This window comes from Budorcas taxicolor, chromosome 9, assembly GCF_023091745.1.
Source record: "Budorcas taxicolor isolate Tak-1 chromosome 9, Takin1.1, whole genome shotgun sequence".
NCBI lineage: Eukaryota > Metazoa > Chordata > Mammalia > Artiodactyla > Bovidae > Budorcas > Budorcas taxicolor.
In genome coordinates, this window is record NC_068918.1 from 71,406,135 (window position 1) to 71,419,454 (window position 13,320).

At 41.9% G+C, this 13,320-nt stretch overlaps 1 protein-coding gene across 3 annotated transcripts in view; it reads right to left on the minus strand.

The window, feature by feature from the left end:
* Nucleotides 1-234: 234 nt before the first annotated feature.
* The window catches only part of HIVEP2 (HIVEP zinc finger 2), a 216,236-nt gene continuing 203,150 nt past the window's right edge, over nt 235-13,320 (minus strand). For 2 of the 3 annotated variants that reach the window (XM_052645483.1, XM_052645482.1), the window contains 3 exons: nt 11,281-11,382; nt 9,616-10,511; nt 235-2,681 (listed from right to left, as the gene is read on the minus strand). In XM_052645483.1, coding sequence (XP_052501443.1) covers nt 1,854-2,681; nt 9,616-10,511; nt 11,281-11,382 — 1,826 coding nt within the window. In that variant the 3' untranslated portion in view covers nt 235-1,853. The remainder of the gene's footprint in view (nt 2,682-9,615; nt 10,512-11,280; nt 11,383-13,320) is intronic. The other variant, XM_052645484.1, reaches the window with a different exon arrangement.

Genomic DNA, 13,320 nt, shown 5'->3' on the forward strand with positions numbered 1-13,320 from the left:
GACCACTCTCTGTTCTAATCAGGTGACATGCTGAAGACAACGACTACCTTCTCACTTGCTCAAGGCATTCGTACTCTGCACAGCCTGGGATGGGCAGAACCTAGGAGTGAGAAGCACAGATGGCATGTTGGTAGCATCAACATTTCTCCAGCAACAAAACTGGGAAATCAAAATGTCAAACAACACATAAAAACTAGACACCTCAAGCATGTAATCGTATATTTATTTCTCTTTTTAAAGAACACTCCTTAATGTAATTCAATATACAAACTTGGTTTCACAGAATTATAATCCACTATATAGCACAAAGATAACCCAGATTGTGTGTGTGTGTATGTGTGCACACACGTGTTTGTGTGTGCCCATGTGTTGTACCCCTTCCCTTCCTTCCACTCTTCGGAACCTACAAACAAAGGCTCTGCCCATCGTCAACGCTAACCAAAGCCCATTCTGAATGTTATATACAAAAGACAGCATCCTCCCACAAGTTCTTTTCCCTGTAAGCTTCTTTTCCATTCCCCCTGAGATAGCCAGGGGTCTGACACTCTTCCCTTCTGCAGTAGGGTCAAGTGGCTTCCCCCAGAGCTGATGTCAACCCTGTTACCGTGCAGACTGGCTGACAGGAAAGGCTGAGCAGCAGGTCTCCATGCCCTTCCCCGCTTCCACACCCACCTCTCAGTCCAAGCGCGACCCCTCTGTAGTAGCCTTAGTTCCAGTCACCATCTCGTGCAGCAAGAACCAAGGAGATTGCTAAGCCCAGGTCTTCTCCACGGGCAGCGCACAGCACTGCCTGCCAAGCCACCGGGCCGGCCGATAACCAAGCTCAACACAGTCCCATGTGCTTTGTCACTTTAATTTTTAAAGACACCCTAGCATAGGTCTGTGGCAACCTAGTGTCCAACTGAGTTACATAAAATTGTACCAGTGATGCACTTGTACATATTTACATGGGGCGGAATGTTTTCCCATATTTTTAGTTGAGTATATAGATCAACATGTTCACATAAGACCAAATACTTTTAATATTATTTATAACTGATTTATAAAGCTTTGAAAAAACTCACAATAGCACGTTGTTTACTTTAATGCTTTACGGTACTATCAGTTTAAAATCACAATCAGCACTTAAGTTATAGTCAATCCAGCAAACAAGAGACAAAAAAATTTACAAGAGTTAAGAACTGACTGATACATCCTTTATCTTTTTTTTTTTAACTAATGCATAAGTGCAGAATAAGATACTCTAGTTTAAATATCTTGTTTACAATATACATTTTTTGTTCTAGTTACGCAACAGTAAACCCCATGCTTCACATAGAAAAGCAATCCACAACATTAAGAAAAAATGTACAATTTATGAAACAAAGTAAATAAATATTAGTATTACAGAATCAGAGCTGTACATAAAAGCTGTTCAGTTTTAATCATATAAAAATATGTTTTAGTGCAACCTCACATATATATTGATGCTGTTTTGCTTTACATCATTTAGATCCAAGTGTCCAAAAAAGGAAAGAAATTACATTTATTACAAAGCAGATACACAAATTCTAAAATATGTACAAATTACTGCTAAAAAATGCTTATAAGAATATAAGCAAAGTAAAGAAAAGGCACAAACATCTGTACAATTTTAAAAGTACCAGACCCAATAGGTTAATTTCAAATTTTGTTTTGGTCAGGCTCATGATGACTTGTTAATTTACCTAATTCTTCTGATATAACAAAAGTATATATAATAGCAAACTACCAGTAACTTAGGACAGGCATGCTATAAACTTGATTACCTCTATTTCTAGAAAAACAAAAACAAATGGGAAAATGTGGAAATGAAAGTCTCCATGCATCTTAGATCAATGTAGTTGACTCTTTTCTGAAGCCAGTTCCTTGCCTGCCTCTGTGCTTGAAGGTAATTCCTTGCTTTCTTGAAAGCCCAACTGTTGGTCATCCAGACAACTCTTGCTGTAAAACGAGGAGTGGGCGAACGCAGTCTGGGATGTACCAAAATTGTCCTTTTCGCCATCATGCAAGTCAGGGTGGGTAGCTGAGGTACAGGGCTGACCTGGCTCAGGTCCACTAAAGTGTCTAATGCTAGCCTGTGCACTTTCCAAGGGTTTCTGATGAGGCGCCTGCCCCCGAGCTGACTGATCTGCCCCAAGCAAAGCGGCCTCTTCTGTGGCAATCCGGAGGGAGGCGATGGCTTTTGTGCAAGTCTGTATGTTTTCCTCCTGTTCCCGCTCTGTGGCATTCAGGCTGTCTTCTGAAGTGCTCTGTTTCATCAGGAGCCGCGGAGAGGAGGGCGTGCTAGGTGGACCAGATGACTGGGGAGCGTAAGGCGACCGCTTCCCGTGCTGCTTCGAAACTGCGTAGGGATCCTTGGCGAAGGAGTCCCCTGAGGCTCCCCTCTTCTCCTCGGAGCCCTCCATTGGCAGAGGCAATGTGGGTGGAGGGTGTAAACCAGAAAGGGCCGGCGGTATGGAGTGAACCATTTGGATCCCACCAACTGGCACCATAGGGATAGGAGCTCGCACTTGTTGCTGAGAGTGGAGTGGAAGATGACTGAAGACATAGTCATTAGGACCCTCAGGGAAAAGGCTGGAGCCGGGATGTTCATAAGCACCTTCTTGGTCTCCATAGAGACTGAAGTAAGGAACCTGAGGTAATCCTCTTCTTAAATTCTGCTTTGGGAAAACAGAGACAACACTTAGGACCCAGCGTGCTTCACGTTTAGGTCAAACTGTTTCATTCATTCATTCACTCACTCACTCATTCCTTCAAAACACGTGAAGATTCCCTAATCTTTCTATCACTCTGATTTCTCAAGACAAAAGAGGTTTGCTCCGCAGTCTTTTAGGATTCTTGACTGTAGCAGGTAGGTCTATGAAAGTTGCTTTTGTTGTTAAACAGGAATGTGATAAAACCTGCAGTGTGTTTTCCACTAGGTACAGAGACACGGTCCAGCTCTGGTTTTTTTTGTAAGACAGAATGAAAAGAAAATAACGGATAATTACCAGAAAAACTTTACTGAGCCAAAAAACACTAATAACAAATTTTTAAATCCAAAAGAAAGTTAAACGATTACCATCTGTTTATATACCGGGCAGATTTTTAATATTTTTCTTAAGTGTTGATGAATATAAATGGAGTGACAAGCTTGAAAATTAGCTCTCTTTTTTTTCTTTTTAGTCTTCTACAGAGCAGATGACAAAACGGGGGTGATACAGAAACTGGTCCCTCCAGTGTGCAAGACACTGCTCTAAAGAAATAGATTTCTGCTCAGGAGGCATCAAGGCAGAAGATCAGCACCAGCATCTCCATCAAACCGTAATTCAAGGCCAGATTTTGTATGGAAACTATGCATCAAAGTAGTTAATGTTAAGTATTTCAAATAGTTATAATTCGTATTCGACTATGCAGCTGGGAACCAGAAATGACTGTATTTTAATCTTCTATGCTATTATTCCCACTTAAAAATCTTCTTGGCAATTAATAAATTAGGACATTTAAAGTTTGGGGCCAGAAATCCAGATTTCATGGTCCCAGTCCTGGAAACGGAGAACCCATTTTGTATTATTGTTTCTATAGCAAAACCTACCCTAACTGTGAGATTATCGGGTTTAAATGAAATGCTGCTGCTAAGCTGCTAAATCACTTCAGTCGTGTCCAACTCTGTGCGACCCCAGAGATGGCAGCCTACCAGGCTCTTCTGTCCCTGGGATTCTCCAGGCAAGAACACTAGAGTGGGTTGCTATTTCCTTCTCCAATGCATGAGAGTGAAAAGTGAAAGTGAAGTCGCTCAGTCCTGTCCGACTCTTCGTGATCCCATGGACTGCAGCCCACCAGGCTCCTCTGTCCATGGGATTTTCCAGGCCAGAGTACTGGAGTGGGGTGCCATTGCCTTCTCCATTAAATGAGATGACGAAACTTCAATTAACTGAGATTCATCCTTTTAAGGCGTGCATGGTCAGTCACTCAGTCATGTCTGACTCTTTGCGACCCCATGGACTTTAGCCCGCTAGGCTCCTCTGTCCATGGAATTTTTTAGGCAAGAATACTAGAGTGGGTTGCCATTTCCTTCTCCAGAGGATCTTCCCAACCCAGGGATTGAACCTCTGTCTCCTGCATTACAGGCAGATTCTTTACCACTGTGCCATCATTCCAAGAATATTTCAGGTCAAAAATGCAAGGTGTGCTCTATACCATTAATGATTCATCCAGTTCTAATTAGATTGTGAGACCAGGTTAGGAAAGATAACTTATCCACTGTTTCTGCTACTCTGTACCATTCTTGGCCCTTACCCTGTTCTAGGCTTCACCTTATTCAAGCCAGAAACAAATGACTTCTGCTGAAAGTACAGGATCAGACATCAATCCTCATAAGCTAAGGACCTCATAAGCTAGGTAAGGGGAGAATTCTATGGTAGGAGAAAGAAATCAGTAAATACGACTAAAAAATCCCTCTTGTATTTATTTGCTCTGGTTTTAAAAAGGCATGTTTACTTCATCCAACACTAGGTAAGATGGAGATCATAATGCCTACAATAACCACCTGTGAATGTAACCAAATGAATCTTCTTTGGATCACAATGATCACAGATGTAAAGTCTGAAATAAAACATAGCTTGGCTCTTTTTCCATCTTGCCTTTGGTTGCTATTCTGTGATGTCCACGGTATATACCTAATCAGAATGGGGGTTTGTGAGGCAGCCAAAGACAGAGCTGCCCTATTTCATAAGATCTCTGACTCAAGTCCAACAAAGCGAGTGATGAAGTGTCCTCTAAAAATAGGATGTATTCAATCTGTTCAAAAGCCAATAGAATTTTGTGTTAAGAATACAAGTGTTATATTCAGACTTTTACTGACCAGACATTAAATGATTACAACCACAGAAGCAACTGTACAATTCCTATCACGTAACCACTTCCATGGCTCCAGATACTGCCAAGCCTTTCACATATTCTTTGTCCTCAGACTCACCCCTTCTTCACCCTCCAAATAACTCTCCAGAAGATTTTTCTACTCTAATTTTTACTCCATTTGCAACCTTATCTTGTTTTACAATTTGAGCCTTACCATTTTAATATGAATAAACTCCCATCTTACTTAAAAATCTTGACAAGGAAATATGAATAATGAATGCCTGTGTGGGTTGTGTATGCATATGTGTGTGTATATCTATCTGTATCCTATGTACCAGATATTTCTCCCAACTCATCTTTTCAGCAGTGTCAGCAGGTCCTCTGGAAGCAAAGGATAAGACGGAGGTAGAGGTACAGGAGTTCTGGCTGGGGTTGGTGACAGGGGAGCGGGGATATAAAGTATGTGACAGTAACGGGGAGAGGAAGCAGGGGGTCACCTGGAACTGATCCAGGCTCAGCCACCGATAGAGGCTGCAGGGGAGAATGCGGCCTTGGCTTGAAAATGGAGGTCTATCCTGAAGGTTCGAACATCAGGAGGCTGTCAGCTCACTGCATTCCTTACAGCTGAATGGTAAGTTCTTTCAAGGACAGAAGTCTACTTGGCTCACCTCCCTGGCTGCCACAAACAGATGAAAAAACTGACCAAGAGGTTAAGTGACTTGCCCAAGACCACACAGAGAGCAAGGGATGGAACCAAATCATAGCACTTGTACTAGACAGGGTTCACGGACGCTCTGCACTGAGGACCAGGACATATACTCTTTGTCTCCTTGCTATTTATCTACCAAAACTTTAAAAATGGAAAAGGAACAATTCTTGTTTAAAAAGGATGAGGCCAGAAACCATACAATTTTTCTGTCATCAACGTTGAGCCACATATGATTAAACCCTCAAAAAATATTTACTGAATGAATGAATAAAAGACTTTTCTCTCTTCTTCTTCCTTCCTTTCTTCCTTCTGTCCTTCTTCCCTCCCTCCTTTCTTCCCTCTCTTTATTTCTTCTTTCCTTTTCTCTTTATCTATCCATCCATCTACCTACCCACCTACCTATCTGTCATCTATTTTAAAATTAAAACTAACCAGAGGACAATAGAGCAGAAATAGCAGGGTTCTAGAATCTCAGTGACTGCATATCATCTCCTCCAAACTTGCTCCCTGGAACCTACCACTACAGGCTGAACCAGATAATGAGTGTGCCATGCTTGGCTATGAGGTCCTTTCAATGCCAGAGTCACTGCCCTGTGAGTGCTTGGTAAATGTTAAACCACAGGTATTGCTAACAGAATTTCCATCAAAGATAATGATCTTTAGGGTTATTCCAATTTAATATGTTCATACATAAGATGGCTGGATAACATCCTCTGCTCAATGAACGTGAGAGTTTGAGCAAACTCTGGGAGATAGTGAATGACAGGGAAACCTGGCATGCCGCAATCCATGGGGTCACAGAGAGCTGGATGTGACTTAGTGATTGAAGAAAAACCACATACATTCTTCAGAGAGAGGGAAGCACTCATCTACTACAACAATCAGAAGTACTCCTTAAAGGATCACTGATCTCTTTTTCACAATGAGAATCTTGTCCATACATCATAGAAAGACAAAAATTCTCTGCTGCCCCTCAAAAACAGAGGGCTAAAGCATCAAATGGGAAGCGTCTGAGAACAAGCGTCCCTGCTTTAGGATGGATTCCAACGGCTATTCTTTCCTATCACATGAGCAAAGTAGGATGTTAAGAACTGTCTACAGAGAATTAAACTGGGTAATAGAGCAAAAGCTCAACACTTGGGCTTCATAAATGGTAAAGTTCAACAATTTTATTAAATATCCAGGTGAACTGGTATAAAAAAAATACAAATTCAATCACTAATAAAAGCAATCTCTTTTCAACAACAACTTTCTGGACAGAGATCCAAAAATTAGATGAAGTCTTTAAGTCCACTTCTTTGCTTACTTTGCCCAAAGTGACTGTGAGTTGCTATTATTTTTTAATAACAGTACTATGTTGGCACCAAAGCATTTTTTATGCCTACAGATGACTGGATATACTCCAATATCTCCCAAATATCACAGTCTTGACCCACTAGGCCAGTTAGAATGGGGGAGCCTCAGCTCACACACTCCACAGCACCATTGGGTCTAACCAGAGATCAAACTGCCAACATTCGTTTGATCACAGAAAAAAACAAGGGAATTCCAGAAAAACATCTACTTCTGCTTTATTGACTATACTAAAGCCTTGACTGTGTGGATGACAACAAACTGTGGACAATTCTTCAAGAGATGGGAGTACCAGGCCACCTTACCTACCTCCTGAGAAATCTGTATGCAGATTAAGAAGCAACAGTTAGAACTGGACATGGAACAATGGACTTGTTTAAATTGGGAAAGGAGTACGTCAAGGCTGTAATTATCATTCTGCTTATTTAACTTATATACAGAGTACATCATGCCAAGCTGGATGAATCACAGGCTGGAATCAAGATTGCCAGGAGAAATATCACCAGCCTCAAATATGCACATGATACCACCTTAATGACAGAAAGCAAAGAGGAACTAAAGAGCCTCTTGATGAAGGTGAAAGATGAGAGTGAAAAAGCTGGCTTAATACTCAACATTCAGAAAAGTAAGGTCATGGCATCCAGTCCCATCACTTCATGGCAAATAGATGGGGAAAAAATGGCAACAGTGACAGACTTTATTTTCGTGGGCTCCAAAATCACCGTGGATGGTGACTGTAGTCATGAAATTAAAAGCTCCTTGCTCCTTGGAAGAAAAGCTATGACAAACCTAGACAGATTATTAAAAAGCAGAGACATTACTTTGCCAACAAAGGTTCATCTAGTCAAATCTATGGTTTCTCAAGTAGTCATGTACAGATGTGAGAAGTGAACCATAAAGAAGGCCAAGTGCCAAAGAACTGATGCTTTTGAACTGTGGTGCCTGAGAAGACTCTTGAGAGTCCCTTGGACAGCAAGTAGATGAAACCAATCAATGAAATCAACCCTGAATATTCACTGGAAGGACTGATGCTGAAGCTGAAGCTCCAATCCTTTGGCCACCTGTTGCAAAGGGCTGACTCACTGGAAAAGACCCTGATGCTGGGAACAGCTAAGGGCAGGAGGAGAAGGGGATGACAGAGGATGAGATGGCATCATCGACTCAATGGACATGAATCTGAGCAAACTTTGGAGATAGTGAAGGTCAGGGAAGCCTGGTGTGCTGCAATCCATGGGGTCACAAAGAGTCAGACACCACTTAGTGACTGAACAACAAATACCAGAAAAAGCATTTTCCACCCCAGATGTGGTATTCTGGTATGAAAGGGATTTCTCTATTTATCCTGCAATAGCATGAACTTCAGAAGAGCCCTCCTTTCTACTTGGTACCACTAAGACACAAAAACCTGTGGAAATGCCCCTCTTTTTCTTAGTTGGCTAATTTATTAGCAGCTAAGTTATATCTTGATTGCTATGCATGTTTCTACAGTCTTTGCACCCTGAAGACTATGCTGGTAGCAGGCTTGTAAACAGAGGGTCTTGGGGGCTTGGGAGTAGAATGCAGCAGGGTTTTCCTAAAGCTCAAAAATGGGAATCTAAGCATCTAATTCAGGATGGTGAAAAGATGATGAGAGAGAGGAAGCTGACCACTAGGGCCATGATAAGACAGCAGAGCTGATAGCTGGTAGTGCTTCCTTTGGCTGTGAAGGGCAGTGACGACCCACATGATGGAAATCCAGAGCAAAGAGAGAATGGCCACGAATTGAGCCCAGGAAACAAAAAGCACATTTAAAGCAGCCAAACTCCAAAGGTATCCTTCCTCTGTTTATGCTAGGTATGCTAGGTGCCTGCTTCTTTCATTTTTTTTAAAATTTTACACAAGTTGAAAAAGACATCAAGATCTATCATGTTGAAGTGAGGCAGGGCTGATCCTCTTCTATGGATGTGCATTAAGCCCTACTGCCCACGTATCATTCATGATTGCTACTGTCGTTATCTTAATCTATAATGAGGGCATCCACAGAAATCTCCTCTGATGCTTTCTCCCTTACCTCTTCCAACTGCCCACTCTGTGAGCTCACAGTATCACTGAACAAGGGCTCTCGGTAACAGGAGGTGGTGGGACCAGCAAGAAAGCATGCATGTTCATGCCTTTCATTTATACCACGGGGTTCATTCTCCCCTCTCCTGGTCCCTTACTGGTTTCACATATCCACTCACTATCAGCAAAGTAATTAGTTTATTTAAATTTTTTTTTGATTGAAAGTCAATGCTAATGCCCAAATCAGAATTTTCACCTGGTAGAGAGTTTGATAAATAATACCTAAATATCCTTCAGAGTGTCTGTCTAGGCAGTCATGTCATTCCAAAGACTTTTTACCTTTTCCACTCATGCCAAGGTTTCAACTCCTGCCTATAATGAGTTAAGCTTAGAAAGCATTCAGAAAGGTCTCACCTGTCATTACCAGATTGAAATGCTGTTCTCTGATGCAATGCTACACTTGGGGCAATGCCATAGCCACGTGATTGACAATAGCATGTGATAAAAATGCCTTTCTGCTATTTTCAGTAACCAAGTTCACTCCTCCCCACAAGAGATACCCGCGTCATAATAAATTTCACACCAGTGTGTCATCAAGAGGCTCCAATGAGTTTGGGCTTATATATTAGAAAGAGAAAACTAAGGATACTTACAGGAGGCCCCAATACAATTGGCTCTGCTTGCAAATACTGCCCCATGGACAATGGTGGGTTGTGGTATAAAGCCCTTCTGGGAGATGGTGCTCTTATGGTGGTCATGTATCTTCTCTCTCTTCTGGGAGAGAGGTCCCTCCTGGCCATGATTTCTTTCCCAGGTGACACTGGCCTCCTTGGGGACAGATGCCTTCTTGGCGAAACATCTCTCTGTGACATCTCTCTTCTCAAGGCGGCTTCCTTTCTTGGTGAAAGATGTCGCATGGGTGACAGATCTCTCCTAGGTGACAAATGTCTTCTGGGTGACAAATCCCCTTTGGGTATCAGACACCTCTTTGGTGAATTATCTCGACAGGGTGAAGAATCATATCCTGGTGAGGAATGGCGGCTGGAGGGTGAGAAGTCCCGTGGGGAGGAGCCCGGCTCTGAAGACAGCATGCAGTCTTCATCCATACAACTGGGGATGTCTAACCTGTCTTTGTCTGGTTCTGAGTCTGTACTTTTGCTCTGGAATAACCTCTGGTATTCTGTCATCTGAGTATCTTCACATGAGTCACTTGGTGTCATCAGCTGAGTAACCTGAATACTTGGCAAGGTAACCAAATAGCTGATCAATGAAGAATGCCCCAGGGAGCTATCGGAAGGAACCCCATGGGGCACAGCGCCAACATTCACAGGCAAGGAGGAGAATCTAGGAGGCTGGGGACTGGTGCTTCTTGATCTTGTTTTTGGTGTCAAATCTCCTTGGTCATCAAAGTCATCATCGTCTTCATCGTCATCGTCATTATCATCTCCATCTTCACCATCCGATTCTTCAGCATCTGAGAACTGATGATCAGTTGAAATGCTGGACATGCTGTGCTTCTCACTTGCCTTGTGCAAATCTTCCATCGTTTCTGAAGCAATTGAGCAAACAGAGTGAACATCAAGATTCAAACAAGGTTAGAAGCTCATTCAGATGCCATCTCTTTGCAAAAGCTTTCCTCAATCCTCCAGCCCCTAGAGAAGGTCATCTCTGAACTCCTATAACATGAGCACTTACCTCTGTGACACTGATTGGTTCTTATCTTTTTATATAGCTATCTGGTTTCATTCCCGCCTACAATATGGCCTCCAGAGTAGGAACTTTTAGCTCAGGCATCACACCACATAGAAAACCCTCAATAAGTGGTGCATAATGTTGTTAATGATGATATTAGAGGAAAAAGAAAAGCAAGAACCTGTCTCTACAAGTCAGGAGGTCCAGCTGATCCCCAGGTTTTCTACTGAGGTTATTGATGGACATTTTTTTTCTACTAGATTTCCTCTTGATCAAAAAAATAAGACATTAAAATGCTTTTCAAATTTCCCAAAAAGTATCATCATAAGATTTAAATCACCATTACAAATTAAGTGCAATTAGATTTCCTTTATGGTTCTATTCTAATACTGATAAAATTATTTTCACAGTAAGGCATTTCTACTTCTTCAGCCAAAACTGAAATGCATTTCTTTTCACTAGGTCTCAAGCAATTCAATGTGTCAGATTTCTCTTCTATGTTTAGTATTTAGTAAAATGAAATGTGATCAGGCTTTTTTGTTTTTAATACCTATATTTGTTTTACCCCTTGGCCACAAAGCTCCAGCATGCACAGTAAAGAGGTCAGTCAACTTAAGTGTGAATACCTGCTTCCTCAGTTTCAGTATCATCGACTGATGTCATTGAGACCCCCAACTCCAGGCATTTCTTCATGTGTGCTTTAGATTTCATATGCTTTGTTAGGTTTCCTAGAAAATACAGCCAAAAAAAAAAAAAAAAAAGAAGAACAATTAACTGGTTACCAAAATGTGATGACTGCTCCAAAATTCAGTGTGAAATGAACTAACTTGAGATAACACAAATTTGTTTCTACCCCCTGCTCCTTGCCTCAAACTTAAGAGGAACAATTTGGCTTCAGAAGATATTAACCCCCGACAGCTTCAGCCCAGTCTCAGGTTGTCTTTGTTCTAGAGCTGTGGAAGTCTAGGCTCATATTATTTCAAGTGGAGACTCAAGTCTGACTGAGAATCCCAGACTTTTCTGGCTGAGAGGATCGAACACCTTTGGCCCAGTTGGGTCTGCCTTCTTGGGCTCCACATAAACAGGGTGACACAAGCTGGGTCACACATCTCTGAGCAATTTTAGAATAAACTATTGTAATCAACGTAGTCCCTGGACCCCAGACCTTCTGTCATCAATCAGATATAGATTAAACTGGCAGGATGCTCACTTGTCAGAAGAGAAAATAAACGCAAACTGATGTTGGGGCCAATCCTGTAAATGAATTCAAAGATTCAGATAAATACTTAGCTAACTACTTATTGGGACCATTAATCTTAGTATTTAGCTTCTATCCATCTGACATATATCAGCAGAGTTTATGACAGCAACTTCTAAAGTTCCAGAGCAGCAAAATTCCTTTCTTATTTACCTTGAAACTCCCACTGTTCTAAGAACAAAGGATGTATTATGATGGTGATATAGGCTTCCCAGGTTGCTAGTGATAAAGAACATGCCTGCCAGTGCAGGAGCCATAACTCAGGGTTTGATCCCTGAGTGGGGAAGATCCCCTGGAGTAGAAAATGGCAACCCACACCAATATTTTTGCCTGGAAGATCCCATGAACAGAGGAGCCTGGTGGGCTACAGTCCATTGGATCGCAAAGAGTCAAACATGACTGAAGCGACATAGCATAAGCACAAACTCTTGCATCTTCCATACACAGATAGTTATATAACTGTCCCTATGTATAGTATAAATGGTATATAATGATGCCCACTGTATCTGTAGGTTCAGAGTTCATAGATAAGGAGGGCTGATTGTATAATTATACATGAACCTAATTATGTATGTTAGTGTGTTTCTATGTGTGCATGCTCAGTCGCCAAGTTGTATTTGACTCTTTGTGACCCCATGGATTGCAGCCCTCCAAGCTCCTCTGTCTATGGGATTTCCCAGGCAAAAATACTGGAGTGGGGTGCCATGTTCTCCTCCAGGGGATCTTCCCACACCAGGGACTGAACCCAGGTCTTCCACATTGCAGGCGAATTCTTTACAATCTGAGCCACCAGGGAAGCCCCAAAATACTGGAGTGTGTAGCCTATCCCCTCTGCAGGGGATCTTCCTGACCCAGGAATCAAACTGGGGTCTCCTGCATTACAGGAAGAGTCTTTACCAGCTGAGCTACCCAGAAAGCCCATTCCACATCATATATATAACTAATCAAAAGAAATGTAGGAACTAATTCAGCTATAAGGGCCATATTATCTTTGTTCTTTGACACTGCTTTAGTCACATAGCAGCAAATGCTTTAAGAGTAGGCTCACTGAATCCAGGCGGAAACTCCGGCCTGCTAAAATAGTTTGTTCCTCATGCAGGAGTTTTTGGCTTACTATTAATGTAATATATGAGCCACAACTCTAAACTGGGGCACTGTTATTATTTTATTTATATTACTTTACTTTTAAATTAGGGAAAGTGAAGTCGCTTAGTTGTGTCCGACTCTTTGCAACCCTATGGCTCCTCTGTCCATGGGATTTTCCAGGCAAGAATACTGGAGTGGGTTGCCATTTCCTTCTCCAGGGAATTTTCCTGACCCCAGGGATTGAACTCAGGTCTCCCACATTTCAGGCAAACTCTTTACCATCTGAGCCACCAGGGAATCCTTAACATGTGGCTTATTGCTT